This window comes from Eptesicus fuscus, chromosome 9 (assembly GCF_027574615.1).
Source record: "Eptesicus fuscus isolate TK198812 chromosome 9, DD_ASM_mEF_20220401, whole genome shotgun sequence".
Classification (NCBI taxonomy): Eukaryota; Metazoa; Chordata; class Mammalia; order Chiroptera; family Vespertilionidae; genus Eptesicus; species Eptesicus fuscus.
The window spans coordinates 23,155,958-23,176,493 of NC_072481.1; the positions used below are offsets into that span (position 1 = coordinate 23,155,958).

Below are 20,536 nucleotides of genomic sequence, written 5' to 3' on the forward strand. Positions count from 1 at the left end.
CGGGTGTTGCCTTCCCCTGATTGCCTCCCACCCCTGAGGGCTCCCGGACTGTGAGAGGGGGCAGGCCGGGCTGAGGGACATCCCCCCACCCCAGCATGAATTTTCATGCATTGGGTCTCTTGTAGTTCTATATTAGGCCACATTTTGAGAATCACATTAAGTGTATCCCAATGAAAGAGAACAAACAAATTGTTTCCATGGCGAAGAGGGTAATAATGTGAGATATGAAACCATGACATTTGAAGAATATTGGAAAGTTGAGGATATTTGGATCATACCAGGCTCTTAATTGTGAGTTCAGGAACTAGTTCTTAGTATATTTCTGCATTCTAACATATTAAATAGTAAGTATTGATTATTACCATCAATAGATACTAAGTATTGATCATTCCTATCAAATAGATAGTATTGGTTACTAGGTGGATTCTTTCATAATGCTGATGTAGGAACATGGCTATCTTACCTTAAGTGTGAGAATCTTTTTGTCCAAAATAGTGTTTGAGGAGACAGGTTTCTACCCCAGGCACATATCACAACCATGAGCTGTCATATTATGCCATAGTTCTGTAGGGACTGCACTTTTTTAAAAATAATTTTCTAAATGAAACAGCATGGTCAGTCAGGAAGAAACAAGCAGCATTGTTGAAGAAGCAAAACTTACTTTTAAGGAAATTATAGTTCGAACAGAAACTAAATAAATAACATGTACTTGTAACATGTAAGAGGTGCTAAATCGATTTCCTAGGTAGTATTTGTTTATCTCACTTCCCATTATATTTTTAGAGCACCAACAATGAAGAAATGTCAGAAATAGGAAAAGCTGTATGGATATGAAGTTTGTAGGTCTTCAAAATAGAATTGAGAGTTGTTTTGAATGAATTTTGATAATTTGATCAGCTGGCTTTAGTTATGATCATCCCTACCTTATATATATTTGTTGAGAGAAGAAACTACATGTCTTTTGGACACTTCTCTTTTCATGTGACTTGCTCTTCAGGTGACAGTTTAAATACCATCTCTTGACCATCCTATCTAAATAACTACCATGCTGCATATACACTGAGTGGCCAGATTATTATGATCTCTGAACGCATAATAATCTGGCCACTCAGTGTAGACTGACCACATAGTTGGGATTTTAAAATAAGGTTTTTCCATGTTATAAGAACTGCATTGTGGGTAGTTAGAAAGAAGCAGAGGACTTACTAGCCAGAAGCTGGGGGCCACTATTTCCTGGTCCCTTGACATATCAAGATTTGCAAGCTTTCCCTTATACATAAGTACACTGAGTGGCCAGATTATTGTGCGTTCAGAGATCATATGTATATGCCAACATAGTATTTTCTTTGTCTTCTTCCTAGTACTTACCAGAATTTATAACTATGATATTGCTTGCTTGCTTATTAGTCTTAAATGCGCCTAGATTATAAGCTCCATGAAGGCAAGGACCAAGTCTACTTTAGCTTACCCACTGTATAGAGTCCTCTTGAATGAGTTAAGTATTTCATTGATTTATTTCCAATTGTGGATTGTATCATCCAAAGTTATTCCACGTAATTCTCAAGGTATAGTGAGTGATGTTTTTACTGTTAGTTTCAATACACATTAAAGAAGTTCCAGGGGTAGGATTGGGGATGGTATCACAGCATTGCCACTCTTAGTATACTTGTCAATTCTAGTAAGTTTAATATATGTAGACGTGTTAACTTTGGCTCTGTATGCATTTAATTGACAACTTTTTCTCTGATGAAAATGAGCTTCTTAATTTTCCATTTTCTGGTGGTTGTAATGAGTGTTTCCTTTTTCTTTTTTTTTAAATATATTGATTTTTTTACAGAGAGGAAGAGAGAGGGATAGACAGTTAGAAACAACGATGAGAGAGAAACATCGATCAGCTGCCTCTTGCACACCCCCTACTGGGGATGTGCCTGCAACCAAGGTACATGCCCTTGACCGGAAACCGAACCTGGGACCCTTGAGTCCGCAGGCCAACGCTCTATCCACTGAGCCAAACCGGTTTTGGCGAGTGTTTCCTTTTTCACTAACTGTTGCCTGTTCTTTTTCTTCTAAAGTCTGATATTGTCCACCTGTTGTGTAAATGATCTAAAAGGATTTTTATTTCTGGCCCAAGCTAAAATTGAAGATTGGACAGAGATGTTGCTAGGCAAGACTATTCCTAAACTTGTAACAGAAGAAAGCCATTCAGTAAGAGTGAACCCAGGGAGAAAATCCCAAAATATGCTGAAGGCCAACTAGCAAAACAAAATGTATTTTCAATATTCAGTTTCTATAAATTGTTCATGTACATCTCCACTTCCTATCCCCGAGTAACTTATTCCTCTACCCTGGCTTTGTATAACGATACTGTTGCCAAAAGTCAGTTCCAAATAGAAGTATCTTTGACCTTGGTAGAGCACACAACAGTTTGATTCTTTGGCAGGATCTAGACTAGGTCTTTGGTGTCCTCATTACGCAATCCCTTACTCATCACCCTTTGTCTCTGGCTTCCTGGCACTTTGTCAGACCTCTAAATTATGTCTGTGAGATTATGGTTGTTTCCTATGAACTGGAGTTATAGTAGCTTCCTGAACTTTTGCCTTTCCAGAAGTTACTAAATTATGAATGTAGTAATTAGAAACAAATATGATCTTTCAGTTTGCCTAACTCTTGCCCCTTTACCAGATCCTAAACTTGGTAAGAGTGGAGAAAAGACTTAGATCTATGAATGACTTCTGTGTGCAGCATTGCTCTACAGAGGTGGAATAATAGTGGTTGAGAACACTGGCTTTAAAACAAAAACAAAAAACCAACACTGGCTTGAAGCCTGGTTGGCTGGGTTTAAATCTGTAAAATGGGACATCATAATGCCCTCTTTGTCCCCTGGCTGGTGTTGCTCAATGGTTAGAGTGCCGGCCCATGAACCAAAGTATTCTCAGGTTCAGTTCCCTGTCAAGGGCACCTGGTTTGCAGGGATGCAACTAGTCAATCTGTCTCTTTCACATTGATGTTTTTTTCTCTCTCTCCCTCCCTTCTACTCTCTAAAAATCAATGGGCCCTAGCTGGTTTGGCTTAGTGGATAGAGCATCAGCCTGTGGACTGAAGAGTCCTGGGTTCGATTCTGGTGAAGGGCACATGCCTGGATTGCAGGCTTTATCCCCAGTGGGGGGGCGTGCAGGAGGCAGCCTATCCATGACTTTCGTCATTGATGTTTCTCTCCCTCTCCCTTCCTCTCTGAAATCAATAACAATATAATAAATGAATAAATAAATAAATAATAAAAAGCAATGGGAAAAATATCCTCTACTGAGGATAAAATAAGTACATAAAAAACATTTTAAAGCATTTGTTAACAATCCTATATAATAAAGAGCTAATATGCTAATTAGACCGAACAGCAGAACAACCATCCGGACAAAGCTGGGGCTGCAAGGGCCTACGCTTGCATGAATTTTGTACATAGGGCCTCTAGTAGTTCATAAATAGCAGAAATAAAACCAATGAATTACCGAAGTAGTTATTAGTAAAAGTTTATTGTGCACACACCAAAAACAGTTTATAAACTGGGAGAACTCAAACCAAAATATGGAAGGAGGCTCAGGTATATGTTGTTATAAAGCAGCTTATTATATAGTGAGAAAGCAGTGACTATGATTCACAGTGATTGATTATAATAGAATTTTCAGTGATTACTTCCTATTAACCTTGGGAAACAATTCGTTTTGTTTATGATTTCCAGAGGCATAAGCAAGAAATGCACCTGTCAAGATAGACTTGCAAAATAAGCTATATTAAGCTTTATTTGTTTGACTGAACTGGTTTTGTCTGCTTAGGGAAGTTTCAAAGCTGGTCTCCCCTTTGTTTTTTATTTTAACACTGTTCTGGGCATGAAGTAAATAAGAAAGATGAGATTTCTGCTGGTGGAAAGCTTACCTTCTGGTTGGGTAAAGATAGAAAGCAAAAAAGGAAGCAAGATATTTTTTAAGTACTGAATTGAGTTCTCAGAAGGAAAAAAAAACAAGGTGTATGGGATTAAATCCTGTAGAATGACTGGTGGTTACTTTTGTTTGGGTGGCCAGGGCAAACCTGGCCAAATAGATAGCTTTTGAGCTGAGATCTGAATAACAAAATATGTGAGTAGGGGAGGGTGAAATATTTGCTTATCATTATTTTTCCCTTACACGCTGGGAGCAGCATCACTTAGAAGCTTTTGCTAAGCAGTGAGATGGCGAGGTGTGATGGAAAAAGCCCTGGCATTTTGGCCTGGTTTGGCTATTGACTAGCTTTGTGATCTTTGACAGATCCCTTATTCTTCCTGGTCTTTGGTGGACACATGCTTTAGCACTGCAATGTTTTGCTACTTGGAAGATGCCCAAAGTTCTAGTAGGATATAAAGAGAATAAGTGAGTTAGCTTGACAGTGCACCTTACTGATCAAACCCAGCAGTCAGGGCAACTTTGAGGTTCTCTATTCATTCCTGTAGAGGAGAAAGAAAAGGAAAAAGACAATTTTGGTGTGTGTGTGTGTGTGTGTTTTAATGGGAGAAAAATGACCCTAAAAGAAAGGTGGTACTAACTAGCTAGAAGAAAGAATGGATCTTCACTTTATAAATTACTTTAGTCCCATGTTTATGGATTAATATCCTGTATTTTACAAGATATTGTACATATCTGTTGTGGTATTAAAATATTTGAGAACACTCTTGCACTTTTAAAACCTTTTCCTTGGAAATAAATATTAAGGCTATGCCTCATGACTTCAAGGTCTGGGGATTAGAGAAATGGTCAGATGTGTACCATTTCCAAGATAGACCATAACCAAGATATCATTGCATATGGTTTCTTCTGTTAGAACTGGGAAGCCTGTCTCAGGTCATTTCAGGTTAGCTAACTTAGTTGGCAAAGCTTGTTTGCTTACTGCAAAAAGACTGTGCACTAAATATTGTTAGCTCTCCTCGTTTTTGCCAGTATTTTATAGTGTTACCCAGTTTGTATTATATGTCAGGTTTTCCATCTGCTGCTGTGGCTTGGGTCTGTTTGGATTGTACTGCTTAGAACACAAATCCTTGATGAAAGTGGGGGGGCGGGGAGAGAGAGAGAGAGAGAGAGAGAGAGAGAGAGATAGATAGAGATAACCAGTTATTTCATCTGCATTAAAAACAAACCTGTTTCTAAGAGAAGTTCAGGTTTGCAAAGGGACTCATTTATTTGAATCTGTTTCGTTACATTAGGTGTAATTGAAAAGTGACTGATCCTTTCTTCAGAGATGTCAAAAACAAACAAATCCAAGTCTGGATCTCGTTCTTCTCGCTCAAGATCTGCATCAAGATCTCGTTCTCGTTCATTTTCGAAGTCTCGATCCCGAAGTCGATCTGTCTCTCGTTCAAGGAAGCGAAGGCTGAGGTAAGCGGGTGTGTGATTGTCTATTGAGATAATCGTTGTATCGGGCCAGATGGGTTTTTGAAGATCTTTTGTTAGATTCTTTCTGTGAATGTCAGATGGTGGGGGTGGGGAGGAGGGGGTCAGGGATTGGCTTGAGGTGGAGGGAGGTTGAGCTGTAAGTTATTCCAGGTTTCTTTAAATGCTGCAAATCTAAATCAGCTCTTCTTGCCATATTGTTTGCCTAATTCCTTTTCTCCTCTGCCAGAGCACATTCTATTTCTCATCTACTTTGGAAGAAAGAGCATTTTATATTTATTTAAGCTGCTTACTTTAAATCTCTACATCTGATGATTTTTCATTGAAGTGTTTTTGGAGTCTTGGACCAAAGTTTATTTTCATCCAGAAAGAAAAGATAGCTAAGAGGATTAATAGTATGATCAACTCTATGGTGGAAAGGTTACCTTCTAGTTGGGTAAAGATAGAGGGAAAACCCACTAAACGAAGCCTTAACTCACTAAATAAACCTTAAAAAACGTATCAGGAGTCATTTGTATACACCGGATGTGCCAATTACTAATAAACTGTATTTAGTAAACACATCTTAAAACTAATCTAAAAATAACTATGTAGATATCACCTGGTCGTCTTACTAAATGTGCAAGTAATTCTTTCGAATTTATTACCAATGTTCTTTAATTCAGTCAGTTTTCACACCTTTGAGTGGGATTTCCCTATTTCAATTCTGTCCTGAAATGGGATGCCAAATCTCCGGCATCTTTTCCTCTTAATGTGTTGTGAGTTTTAGTTTTATTTTGTGAATAGATAAGAACCTTTCAGTAGATATAAGTTTCTGTATGTGCATTAGGAAAATACTGATGTATTTAAACCAAAAGGGGGATTTTTGCACAATTACATTTTTTTGTCACAATTGCATTAGGTAAGGAGATAATTTCTCAATTTTTCCACTTGGGACCCTTGCTGTTTATTTCTGATAAGTCTTTATAATCCTTTTCTTTTAAATGAATTGATTATGAAATTCAAAATAAGCCTCAGGAAAAGGTGCTATTAAAAGCTTTAATTTTTGATGGTTTCATAGTACTTCTATAAGAGTCTTAAACAAATGGTTGGTGGGATTCCCGCCCCCCCGCCCAAAGAACAAGTTAATTTCTTGAATGGAATCTGTGAGAAGCCTACCTAAAAATTAGTTTCAGACCAGAGGATGAACAAAGAGTAAGTGTGCGTAAGTATTGATGACTCCAATACAATATAGAACAGGAAGTTATAAAATCTAGTTTTTCCCTCAAACAAAATAAATACTAGATTTTTTTTTTTTCTTTTTAAAGATAACATTACACCTTGAGGGTAACAACTCTTAGCTTTTCTCCCTCTCATGTTTTTTGGGCATGCATTTCCCCCCCAAACTTTCTTCAAGCCCTAGACTAAATAGTGTCTGTCTGTTGCCCAATCATGTCAGAGTCTATATGAATAAAATTCTATCCCACCTTCTCAACCCCTCTAAAAAAGAAGAGGGAAAACCCACTAAATTTATATCTACCTTGGGAAGTTACCATCAAGGCCTTAGGACTGAGCAAAAGACTCAGTAAATCCTACCTAGCACCCAGAGTTTTTTATTTGGGCTGATTAAATCTGTTTTAGCCTATTTGATTCTGAAAGGTAACATTTTAATTTAGAACTTTACTTAGTAAATGGAAACTAAGTAATTGGTTCAAAAATAAGAGGCTATACAACCAAAACTCAAAGACAAAATAGTACCGACACAAGTCAAATTGAAAAATGTTAACCACCTTTGTGATAAATAGAACTGGGAGGATCTGTCTGGACAGATCTCTTCTGCTTATTCTACAAATCATTGGCATGGTCATCAACTTGGCAAATGAGGAAAAAAATATAGGCAGGCAGTATGTGCTGGGGTAGGTCTAGAGCCCCTTCATGTGCTATCTTATACCTAGAAAATTATTGTTTTGGAGGAATTTCTCCACTAGAAAACAGGTTTTTAGACTTGATTCTAGTGTGACTTCTCTTTCAGAAACAGATAAATTTGCCATGGATATTCAGTTCTTACTTCTGGCTTATCTGTTTCATGATTTTTTTTCCTTTTTGTTTTTCTTCTACAAGGAAATTATATACTACCCATCCAGAGAGTTTGAGAAACCATGCCTTTACCTTAATTGCTGAGTTCTGTAGAATTGGAGAAAATTGATTGTTTCCTTGTATTTCACAGACTGTATTCTTTTAAGTGACTTTTTGTAAACAACTTCATTTGCAATCTGCAGAGACTCATGTTCCTGCATCTGTGCAGTGACTACAGGTTTTGGATGCAGTATGCCACAGGGCCCTCACTAGTAATTGGTGACCGAAGCAACAGTAGCCTCTGAGGATGGCAACATGAATTAAACCCTCCTTAGTTTGGTGGTACAGCACCTCCCTCAAGTGTAGCCACTTAATCCGGTCACATTCAGTTGCATAGCCTGCATCTGCCTCTTCCTTCTTCTTTTCTTATATTGTACTGTTTTCGAATGAAAAGTGTGGAAGGTAAGTTTGGTTTTTTTTAAATTGTACTGAAATAGCAACCATTAATGACCAGCATTAACATGCATCTTGCCAGAAGCTCTTGTTCTTGGGGTAAAGAACCTGAGCACAGCAAGTAATAAGTAATAGAAAACCAAGCCCACTTTGTCTTTAGATTAAATTAAGTGTAAATTTATTTTTTTAAATGTCATTTTGTTGTTAAAACCTGTCACATTTGCTAAATGGAGTTATTTATAAAACAATCGGTTTCCAGTCAGACCTGCTATGAGGCCTGCTGAGTAACTGAAGGGTTTTTATTCTATATGTAAAGAAATATTTTTGGAAAGCATTTTCTAGCAATTTTACATATTTCTAGCTAACTACTTATGAGTAGTGGTTAATGATCTGTATTATAGTTGACAAGACAGGTGTTATCTAAGAACCCCAGTGGATTTTTAATACCAACAAATACAGTTTTTAGCTTTTTGATCAACGACAGGGAGCTTTTGAAACAAAGCTCCCTGTCATTGATAAGCCTGGTATTCATGGACATAAAATGTTTACAAAGTTAGGTTACTATTGAATACCCGTGATTCTAGAAATGTACCTTTGCCAAGTTAAGAGTTCTATATTTTTAAACAATAACACATCTTAGGCTTTAGGTTGACTTGAAAGATGTGCATGGTAAGGAAGGGTTGTTTTATAGTTTCTCTGATAATCTCCGGTGCACCTGTGTGTCTTACAGTCAGTAGTGCCCTCTTGTGGCACACAGTTAATCTGTAGTTCAGCCACAGAAACTGACCTAAATGGTGAGACCATTTCCAGGTCCCCAGTAAAAAACTAATACTTGTATGCCTTGCTGATATGATTTCAGTAAAAATCTTTTAAGCTTTGTGTTCAAAGCTTTTCTAAGTCCCTAGTTAAGTGGCTTTAATTTAGACCTGTTACTGTGTTTTTACAATTCCAGGCATTAGTGGAATCTAAGAAATTAGCCCTGCACAGACAGAGGTGAATAGGATGGGGAGTAGAGTGTTAAAACAGTATTGGGGCCAAAGGACCTGAACAGTTAACTGTCTGGATATCATAGCTTGTAGTTCTTCCTTGCTTCCAATGATGTAGGCTCTTGTAAAATCCCCTGTGCTGTAGAACCCTAAGCAATTAGTACACTATATTAAAATAGCCTTTGTTTAGTTTACTGTATTAAGGACATTTTGCTATTCTTTCACTGCAGAAATATAGCTGTACTTAAATGTGCTATACCTGGAGTGAGGGGCAGGGGCAGACTATAAGGGGTCAATGGGAGAAAAAAGGGGACGTATGTAATACTTTCAACAATAAAGATTTATAAAAATAAAATGTGCTATAATAAGCATTCTTGGCACCTCATTTGTTAAAATGATTCTTATTTGTCTTTTTGTACTTAATATGGTTCATAAGCAATGGGATTAAATATTTAAGTGTGCTCCCTATGAGCAGGAATTTCAAAATGTTACTTTTTTCTTGACAGGTTTTTCAAGAATAAATATGCTTTTGTCAAAATTCTAACATTTCTTCTCCCTTCATCCCCTTTTCAGTTCTAGGTCTCGTTCCAGATCATATTCTCCTGCTCATAACAGAGAGAGGAATCACCCAAGAGTATATCAGAATCGGGATTTCCGAGGTCACAACAGAGGCTATAGAAGGCCCTATTATTTCCGTGGGCGCAACAGAGGCTTTTATCCATGGGGCCAGTATAACCGAGGAGGCTATGGAAACTACCGCTCAAATTGGCAGAATTATCGGCAGGCATACAGTCCTCGACGGGGCCGGTCCCGATCCCGGTCACCAAAGAGAAGGTCTCCTTCACCGAGATCCAGGAGCCATTCTAGAAACTCCGATAAGTCTTCCTCTGACAGGTCAAGGCGCTCCTCATCCTCTCGTTCTTCCTCCAACCACAGCCGAGTTGAATCTTCCAAGCGCAAGTCTGCAAAGGAGAAAAAGTCCTCTTCCAAGGATAGCCGTCCATCTCAGTCTGCTGGAGATAACCAAGGAGAAGAGGCCAAGGAGCAGTCATTCTCTGGAGGCACCTCTCAAGATACAAAAGCATCTGAGAGCTCGAAGCCATGGGCAGATGCCAGCACATACAGTGCTGGTTCTGCATCACGGGCATCGGCAGTTTCTGAGCTAAGTCCCCGGGAGCGGAGCCCTGCTCTTAAAAGCCCCCTCCAGTCTGTGGTAGTGAGGCGGCGGTCTCCCCGTCCTAGCCCTGTGCCAAAGCCTAGCCCTCCACTTTCCAGCACATCCCAGATGGGCTCAGGTCTGCAGAGTGGTTCTGGGTACCAAGCTGGGACACACCAAGGTCAATTTGACCATGGCTCTGGGTCCTTGAGTCCATCTAAGAAGAGCCCTGTGGGTAAGAGTCCACCGGCCACTGGCTCCACATATGGCTCGTCTCAGAAGGAGGAGGCTGCTTCAGGAGGAGCAGCCTATACAAAGAGGCAAGTACCTTGTTTCCCTGGCCTGGTTGTGTTTTTATTTCACCAGCTGGCAGTTTGATTGTAATGTAATCTAAGTTAGAGCTGTGATTAATGGTAAAAAGATAATCCCCATTTCCTAAACTTTTCATTAGCAAAATTGAAAAGCATCACCTAAGGACATCTTAAGCTTAACTCTAGCTTTCCTACCTTCCTGAATTTGTATTGCAGCATAAAGTTTCTTTAAACTACTCTGAAATGATGTTTTCACATTTAAAAATTTGCCTTGGATTCTACCAATGTAAGCCAGAGAACAGTAGAGATTTGTGGGTCAGCTATCAAAAAAATATGATCTTTGCCAAAATGAATGGCCATTGGAGCTGTTAGACCCGCTAAGAACCACCATCTACTGTGATTGATCTACATCAGCCCATCATGGTGAAGAGCTGCACCCTCACACCCTCCAGTTGAGGAGACTGTGCAGAATGGGAAAGTCCAAGGCTTAGTCCAGGAAGGCCTTGTTTTAAAATCACAAGGTGGGTGTATTCCCAGTAGAAGCCAACTGGGCTGCATGTTAGGAGAGGATGGGACAATGCTTTCGACTTTATACCCTGGGGGACATGGTGAGTTGGAACCTGAATCTTTGTGTGATTGGATGGATTGGGACAGCAGAGACATAACAGGGACGTTGGCTTGGGACCAGGTTGTCAAGAGGGATTTACCGAGCAAGGGGTAGTTCCCTTTTTCTTTTCTCTTACTATTCTTTGATATCCTGCTGTCCTTTGATTCTATTTTACCATATTCTCCATTAATGGTACAAATGAGATGTTGAGAATCTACTTTCCAGCCTTAAGTAAGTCTACTTTAAAATGTAAGTTTGGTTCCTTGCCAGAACTGAATGTCTTTAGAAGACTTGGGTATGAGCTCTGCTTTTCCATAAGAAAGAATAGGATGATTTCCCCCACCCCCCTGCTCTCAATTAACACATGTTTTGTTTTTATTTGTGTTTGCAGTATATTTCATATTTAGATCTTCTAGGTGACTTGAAGCAAATTTGAAGTCTCTTTTGAGACTTGTATTTCCAAATGTGAGTTATATAAAAGCAAAACAGTCCAAGGTTGAACATTCTATGTTAATTTTGCTGAAAGCAGATTATAAGTGACTGAATGAAGGTTGGATAAGACCTTAATTTTTTTTTTCCTAGACCATTTACAGGTAAGTAGGTTTTTGTTTTTTAGTATCCTAAAAATTACCTTTGTTATTTTCTTTTTGGTTGCTTTTGTAAGACACAACTCCATGGACCATGTATTTTTCTCTTAAATTACTAGAAAGTAGCCAAGGAGAAAGTCCTTTGGTAACACTGGAATCCACGAGACATGTTTATTCAGAGATTCAAAAACCCAAGACCAGTGGTGCTGTTTTAGATCAGGTTGCTTAAGAAGCCTCTTGTGTGTCTCCCTTTTGTTTTTATAACCAGGTATCTAGATGAGCAGAAGACAGAGAATGGAAAAGATAAGGAACAGAAACAAACAAATACGGATAAAGAGAAAATGAAAGAGAAAGGGAGCTTCTCTGACACAGGATTGAGTGATTCGAAAATAAAATCTGATATGTTTGCTCCCAAAACTGATTCTGAGAAGCCTTTTCGGGGTAGCCAGTCTCCTAAAAGATATAAGCTCCGAGATGACTTTGAAAAGAAGATGGCTGATTTCCACAAGGATGACATGGATGATCAAGATAAGGACAAAGCCAAAGGAAGGAAGGAATCTGAGTTTGATGATGAACCCAAATTTATGTCGAAAGTCATAGCCGGTGCAAACAAAAACCAGGAGGATGAGAAGTCAGGCAAATGGGAAGTGTATGCACCTCCAGGGAAGGAAAAGCAAAGGAAAACAGAGGAGCTGGAGGAGGAGTCTTTCTCGGAGAGATCCAAAAAGGAGGATCGGGGAGGACTCAAGAGAACCGAAAGTGGGCACAGGGGGTTTGTGCCTGAAAAGAATTTCCGAGTGACTGCTTACAAAGCGGTCCAGGAGAAAAGCTCATCACCTCCCCCAAGAAAGACCTCTGAGAGCCGGGAGAAGCTAGGAGCCAAAGGAGACTTTTCCACAGGGAAGTCTTCCTTCTCTATTACTCGAGAGGCCCAGGTCAATGTCCGGATGGACTCTTTTGATGAGGACCTTGCAAGGTGAGGTTTAGTCCTTGATCTGTGGCCTAAATGGTGCCTCCTAACCTGTCTTCCTGAGGACATAATGGAACCAAGACAGGCCCCTCTTGTATTTTCCACTGTCCAAGTTTCACAGCTGATACCCTCAGGTCCACACCTGTCAGTGGGGAGTGTGTGTCACTAAGCTATTATGTGTTGAAGTCAGTATCTCAGGGGTGGTGAAGGGTGTTTCTTCAGTGACTGGTTTTGGTGTTGGGTCCCCTCTGCTGTTTTTCGGCCCTCTATCCAGCCTCTAGCCCCTCCTCGCCTTCCCAGCCTTCATCCTGTTTTTGTTTTTTTGTTTTGTTTTGTTCCCCCCCCCCCCCCCCCCCCCATGAATTTGCTTAAGGTGCCTTTGGCCTATACAGCCATCCAGGATCCATTTTTCCATTTTTAGTAGGCTCCTAGAGCCTATTATTACAGACCTTCACCAAGAAATAATGTGGCAGTTTTTAGAGTTGGGGCTGTGGGTAAGAGGAGTACTTTAGGAATTCCTGAAAATTTTTTTATTTGTGTTGGGTTTTTAGAGTGGTGATGGCAAGGCTGGTTTTGTTGTTTACTTTTATTAGTATTTATGTTGAATTTACTCCCGGGCCATAAGTTTTGTTTCTTGGGTTTCTTCTGGGATATCTTTTTCTTCTGTGCAACCTCCTCTTCTGGTTTAGAAACAATCTGCACATTTTCCCTAAGGATCCTCTCAATGAGGCAAGGAGGGCTCATGTATGGGTTAATATGCCCATGAGCTCTGTATGTTCCACAACACATCTTGGGAGCTTTGTTCACCTGGATGTGCTCAATGACCAGAGAATCTACATCTAAACCCTTAAACTCAGCATTAGAGGCTTTCTGCGTTTTTTAGCACGTGCAGCAAAAATTCAGCAATCTTTGGGCCACCGACCCTGAGTCCAGCCCCACTGTTTCACCTGGGCACACCTACCAACTCCACATTGTAACGACGGGATGACACACATTGCTTCTTTAAAGTGACGTCTTTCAGATACTTGGTGGCTTTTTGGACATGCATACTCTTGATGGCCTGGGCAGTTTCACAAGTGTTCTTAAAGTGAACACGAAGATTTGAACCTCTTGATTTGCATGATTTTGGCGGGGGTGTTTCTGGGTCAAGTGAATAGCAACCATTTTCAGAGGTCACGTCTGGCTGCATTCTGGAGGAGGAAGAGGCCAGGTTATTTATTTTTTAAAAAATATTTTTATTGATTTCAGAGAGGAAGGAAGAGGGAGAGAGAGATAGAAACATCCATGATGGGAGAGAATCATGCCCCATACTGGGGATCGAGCCCACAACCTGGGTATGTGCCCTTGACCGGAATTGAACCTGGGGCCTTACAGTTCGCAGGCCAACGCTCTATCCACTGAGCCAAACCAGCTAGGGCGAGGCCAGGCTATTTTTTACTTGGGGTGATGTAAAAACTCTGCAGCCTGTTGGAAGTCAGCGGGAGCCACATTTCACTCCTACTTCATTGTGTTGACTCACTGAGTGGCTCTGGCTCGCCAAGCTAGTTGATCTTTTAAATACGTTCTCATTTGTTGTGTGTGGTAAAGCCAGCAGTGACGCCAAAAACAGAATCACTGAGGTTTAACACTCGTCCTTTCTATGAAAGATTACCAGTGAAGAAAGGGAAGCGATAAATTTTGGATGCCTTTTTCCATAGTTGTGCATTGAGGTTACTTTGAATTTAAAAAAGAACTTTGTGGGTAAAATTAAAACTCTTTGAACAAATGCATTGCACTTTTAGGGTTTAAATGTTCTGACTTTCTGTATATTTTGTTAAATTGAGCCAGCCCCTTGTGTTTTTTCCCCCCAGACCCAGTGGATTACTGGCTCAGGAGCGCAAGCTTTGTCGGGATCTAGTTCATAGCAACAAAAAGGAGCAAGAATTTCGTTCCATTTTCCAGCACATACAGTCAGCTCAGTCTCAGCGGAGCCCCTCGGAACTGTTTGCCCAGCACATTGTGACCATTGTTCACCACGTTAAAGGTAAGTCCCAACCCCAGTCTGCTCAGGATCCCTTGCCACAGCTTAGCTTCTTTATTACAAGCAGAAGGATGAACGGGTGAATAAGGGAGCCTTATCAGGCCCTTTATCTTATTGAAAGGGCCTTTGAAGCGAGGGACTGACTGGAAGGAAATCCATTTCAGCGATGAGTTTCCATTTTTTAATTACAGAGCTGAACATTTTGAATTGTTGGTAGTGGTCTGTGATCATGAGAGTAGGTAAAATCTTCCACATGAAGGCTTAAAATGCTTGAAAAAGGAAGTATGAAAAGTGGTTTTACCCATACCTCTGTCTTCTCTTGTTCAGTAAGTGGAAGCCTCTTGTTGACCCTACGCTGTGTGTGAATTTCTTCTCCACCATAAGGGCAAATGGAGGTGGGCGGGTTGGGGAATGGCAGAGAGGTGATGGAGAAGCTGGATTGTGCCAGTTATAAGTTCCATCTGAAATTTAAACTTAAGCAGGAGTTGGTGGTGCGATTCAAATGACAGTAAGCTCCAGGTTTCTTTGTATCCATGTCTTTAAGGGGGCTACAGTGGTATTCTAGTGCCCAACATTGGATTGTGCAAATTGAGAATTTTACCTATTCTCATGATCACAGTATGTTTGTTATGTAGATTTGAGTATTTTTAGTCACATGTCTGTAGCTGCAGGTTCATATAAAAGAGTTGAATATTATGAATATTATGTCTGCCTTTGATGACATAATGTGTTTTTCTTTGAATCCCCACAGAACATCACTTTGGGTCCTCAGGAATGACATTGCATGAACGCTTTACTAAATACCTAAAGAGAGGAACTGAGCAAGAGGCAGCTAAGAACAAGAAAAGCCCAGAGATACACAGGTGAGGACCTCAACCTTACATTGGAGGTGGTCATAAAAGACTGATCATCAGATATTAAACTATCTTTGCCACATTAGCAGTAGAATTTAAGGTAACACCCTGCAGATTCTAGGAAAGAAGTGGGTGTTTGTAGTTGTGAATGGAAAGGAATAGTCAACTCTTGAATGTGTTGTATAGTAGGTAGGACCACGTTTGTACAGTAGTCTTGCATTTAGGGTCATACCGGGCAATTGTTTCTCCTCTAGACCTATCATTGGAGAATAATGGGCCAATACATTCTAATTTCCAAGGTGAAACTTGTTAGTAGAACATATAGATAGTCCTTAAAAAAAAAACCCCAAAAAAACAACTTATTGATTGATTGATTGGTTTTAGAGAGGAAAGGCAGTGGGTGGGGAGGAACATTGATTTGTTTTTTCACTTATTTATGTATTCAGTTGGTAGCTTCTTGTATATGCCCTGACCGGGGATCAAACTCACAACCTTTATTTATCAGGATGATGCTCTCAGTGGTGGGCAAACTCATTAGTCAACAGAGCCAAATATCAACAGTACAACGATTGAAATTTCTTTTGAGAGTCAAATTTTTTTAAACTTAAACTTCTTCTAACGCCGCTTCTTCAAAATAGACTCGCCCAGGCCGTGGTATTTTGCGGAAGAGCCACACTCAAGGGGCCAAAGAGCCGCATGTGGCTCACGAGCCGCAGTTTGCCAACCTCGTCTCTAACTAATTGAGCTTCCGGGCCAGGGCTCTATAGATAATCTTGATATGAACTTGAAATCATAAGCTTGTCTGTGAGTCTGCCTTCCTCAATGTAACATTACTGTTTGAGTTTGAGAAGTTTTAGATTTTGTGTGCTTTGTTCACTCCTATGTAAGTAATGAAACATAATACAAAGGAATGCCTATGACTCCATTACCAACTTACAAACTAAAATATTACCTGTATTATAGTCACACTGTGGATAGTTAACATTTTTTTGTGTTTTCAATTTTAGGAGGATAGACATTTCCCCCAGTACATTCAGGAAACATGGATTGGCTCATGATGAAATGAAAAGTCCCCGGGAACCTGGCTACAAGGTGAACTGTTGCTTTGATCAGTAATTCCGACAAAAATGAGTGCGTTGGGCATGAACTTGACAGAAATGTGTTTGTTTAAATTACTCTCTACTTAAGTTTGTGTTTTTCTTTTAAGGATGGGCATAATTCTAAAAATGAACTACAAAGGGTTAATTTTTATTAAATGTATCAACAACCTTTGTGAAGTGGTTAGAATATGGTAAATGACCCCAAAGTCTATTGAGGTGAGCTTGAGAAAAAAAAAAAGGAGTTTTGGAACAAGTGCCCATGATGAGAGAAGAAACTTTTTGTGATATTTTTCTGCTTGTAAGTATTATCAAATCAACTATATACATGCACTATTTCCCCATGATTTAAAAAAGACATGCATGTCAGAGGAGAGTGAAATATTCATATCTTAACTTAGTAGACTGTTTTAAACAGCTAGTCCAGTTTTTTCTAACATTGTACCATATCTATCATCTGTTGGTTACTGTTACTTTGAAGGTAAACATTACTTTGATAGCCCAGCTACATTTGCATTGATGTGCACGTAAAAACTCTTAAGAGATTAAAGCTTATATGCACTTTTTAAATGTGAAATACTAGGTTTGGTGCTTTAAAAAACCTTAGTATTTATTGACCTTCATTCACATATACAGTTGAAATTTAAAAATCAAAGATGGCTCTTCCAATGCTGCTGAAACCTTTCTAAAAATTTTAATTACTCTTCAAGTTTTCTAAACAATTTTGTCTTGTTGGTTGAATGTGATGAGAGGCACTCTTGCACAATCTCTCTTCTCTCCCATCCCCTTTTCTTTTTCTTGAAGTGTCCACCAGATTGACACTAACATGTGAAAAACCCAGAAGACATCTCATCTATGCCTCACAAAGCCAGCTCATTAGAGATGTTGTGTGCACCGCCTGAGGGAGCAGCGCCTGCTTTTGTCTTGTTTTTCTTTAGTCTTTGGAGGGTGCAGAGACTTCTCCCCTCAAAAACAATGGAAATAAAATAAATTTAATACCTACCACTCCTGTTAAAATTAAACTTTTATTTCAACAAAAAGCTTAGTGTAAGTGAAATATTTATAATACAGAGTGAACTGCTCAGTATTTGCTCTTTTAGGGAGGTATTAGTCCCAGGAGACAAGTCTTAGTGTATAAAGTTCTTGAAATCACCTTGCATCTCTGCTCTCACTAAGTTTCCCGAGAACTGTGGGACCCCTGCAGTGCTGGTCATATTGTGTCTGCAGCTCCCCTGCCCTCCCTGGTGGTTACACTTCCTAGAAGAAGATTTTTTCTTCTTTTCCCTTTTAAAAAAAAACAAAACTTTGACCTGGTTTTGCCACTTTATGAAATTATGGTATTCCCTACATTATTGATACTTCTTCTCTAGAGAAATTCTCAGTATAACCAACCATTTAGGCAGGCTGTTTAAGGCTCCCACTGTCTGCCTTTGGACTCAGTACTCAGACATGATTCCAAGTCTATGATAAGCTTGGGGTGGCTGCTACATTGTAGGTAGGAAAAGGGTAACACATGCCTTTCTATTCTTGCTGGTGAGAAAGCAGGAGCCAGCCTTAATCAACCACTTTCTAGAGCTGATTTGGCCTTCTCAACCTGTAGGCTCGCCAGATCATTACGGGGCTGCGGAGGAAACGAAGCAAGATCAATATAGAGCATATTTAGATTTATTTTTTAAAAATTTCTTTATTGATTAAGGTATTACCTATGTGTCCTTATCCCCCCAAGTATAGAGCATGTTAAGAAGGCTACCATTATTACTTTAGAGAACTGGTTTGGGATCTGAGGGAGGGATCCTTATGAAGTGACTTCTTGGGACATCTGCATCCCTCCCAAGCTTGGGTGAGGTGCCCCACACTCCCAGTTCTCCCTCTGCACCACTCCATTGGAGTAGTAACCACAGTTTATGGGATGGTTGAGTTGGCAGCCGTGGACCCCAAAAACCTTCATTTTGATTTTCTTTTGCCAGGCTGAGGGAAAATACAAAGATGATCCTGTTGATCTCCGCCTTGATATTGAACGTCGTAAAAAACATAAGGAGAGAGATCTTAAACGAGGTAAATCAAGAGAATCAGTGGATTCCCGAGACTCAAGCCACTCGAGGGAAAGATCAGCCGAGAAAACAGAGAAAACCCATAAAGGATCAAAGAAGCAGAAGTACGTGAGCCCCTGTCACCTCATTCAGATTCCTGAGTGGAGTCTCATCTGCCCCCTTTTTAGGCTCTACACCAAACCTATCTAAGTGGGTATGAACCTTCTCCAAAGAAGGCCTGCTGGGAGATGGCCAGCTAATTTGGCTACGGGAGTGTGGGAAATTATTTGGGGATTCGTTTTTTGGCTGTTTTAGACATATTCTTTCTCTTCACAAATCTTCATGAGGAGGTTATGTTTTAGAAATGGCTCCAAGTCATTATCAGGTAACAACACTGGTCAAACAAGCTATGGAACTAGATAGGACAAGATTGTTGATCTTAATGCTTTTTAAACTAAGCAGACATTTCCAAGAGAGGTTTTTTTCTTTCTTTTTTGAAAATGACAAGCTTTTATTTTATTTTTATTATTATTTAAAATATATTTTTATTGATTTCAGAGAGGAAGGGAGAGGGGGAGAGAGATAGAAACATCAGTGATGAGAGAGAATCATCGATTGGCTGCCTCCTGCATGCCCTCCACTGGGGATCCAGCCTGAGAACTGCTGCAGCCTGGGCATGTGCCCTGACCAGCAATCGAACTGTGACATCCTGGCTCATAGGTCAATGCACAACCACTGAGACATGCTAGCCTGGCTGTTCCATGACTTATCAATCCTATCTCATTAAATAAAGCTGAGTTGAAGCCCCAAACCTTCCCATAAGAAACAATAGCACCTTTGCTGTTTCTGAACTTCAGCTGGCCAGCATTTTTGTATCCATTTGATTATCAAGTCCTTTGAGAACAGTTGGATAGTTGGTGTGAAGTTAAAGAAGCTAAGCTCAGGATAATTTGTCCAAGATCATAGAAGTACCGGCTGACATCAAAACCCAAGATCTTCTGTTCTACTTTGTCTCTTTCCAGTGTGTTACTTGTGTATTAGGAGCCCCAGCAGTTTCAGGGCTGCCATAGATAAAGGACCTGCTACTCCTCAATAGGAAATGGAAGTGGTAACAGTAGTTCTCAGGGCTGCCCTGGTAGAAAGGGAGCAGAACCTAAGTGTTTTGCGTTGGTTGGGATTACTGACTGATTCCTTCCCCTGGAACACGTGGAGAGGCACTGCTAGGATTCAAATCTGGAGCTTTTGGAGTCTTTTGGAAACCTCTTGATTTCTAGAAGTCAGAGTTCTACCTCTGAGTTATATGAGTCCTATGACAATAACTTAGATTTCCCTTGTCATGAGTAAATGCTGGTAGGATTCCAATAGTTAAGTTCTTGAGTTTGTCACATGCAGAAGGTGGGGGCGGGGCAAGGTGCTTTTCCTAATGGAGGAGGATGAGGGAAGGGAGGACAGTGATCGGCCCCTGACACTTGGCTGGCTTCTCCCTGGAACTCCTTTTCCACCCCTGGGAGCCTGGCCTTTCTGCCACCTTAGAGGCAACCTCCCCTAGACGCAGGGCTGGCCCTGACCTTTAGTACATAGACAGTGACTCATCGCTGTAGTCTAATTTGCTGTAGTCTGTAATTTCCACCAGATGAAGGGAAGGCAGGGAAATGACTGGGAAGGGTTCTGCCAGGTTTTGTGCTTAATAGCACAACCTGTTTGAGCTCAGTGTGAGGTGGCATGTGGAGCAGTAGTATAATTAGAAGTAGGTTTGAATCCAGGTGCTGCTCAGCTCTGCCACCTGGAAAATGAGGGAATACTACTGAATAATCAGAGTTGCCATTTACTGTGTGCTTGCTATGTCAGTGTAAAGTGTTCAATCTTAATAGCAACCCCGAGAGATAGGTAGTGTTCTTCCTATGAGAAATAAAGTCCTAGAAAGCACAGACAGATGCTAACATATGAAGCCTGTCCCAGTACCATATACTGTTACTAACGGGGTTAGTTTTCTTCT

General features: G+C 40.2%; 1 protein-coding gene across 1 annotated transcript in view; it reads left to right on the forward strand.

The window, feature by feature from the left end:
• Window positions 1-20,536, forward strand: part of THRAP3 (thyroid hormone receptor associated protein 3) — a 45,992-nt gene that overhangs the window by 20,938 nt on the left and 4,518 nt on the right. Inside the window, exons 3-9 of the mRNA XM_008151129.3 lie at window positions 5,228-5,399; window positions 9,482-10,384; window positions 11,838-12,545; window positions 14,390-14,562; window positions 15,311-15,422; window positions 16,421-16,505; window positions 18,478-18,665. Coding sequence (XP_008149351.2) covers window positions 5,263-5,399; window positions 9,482-10,384; window positions 11,838-12,545; window positions 14,390-14,562; window positions 15,311-15,422; window positions 16,421-16,505; window positions 18,478-18,665 — 2,306 coding nt within the window. The 5' untranslated portion in view covers window positions 5,228-5,262. The remainder of the gene's footprint in view (window positions 1-5,227; window positions 5,400-9,481; window positions 10,385-11,837; window positions 12,546-14,389; window positions 14,563-15,310; window positions 15,423-16,420; window positions 16,506-18,477; window positions 18,666-20,536) is intronic.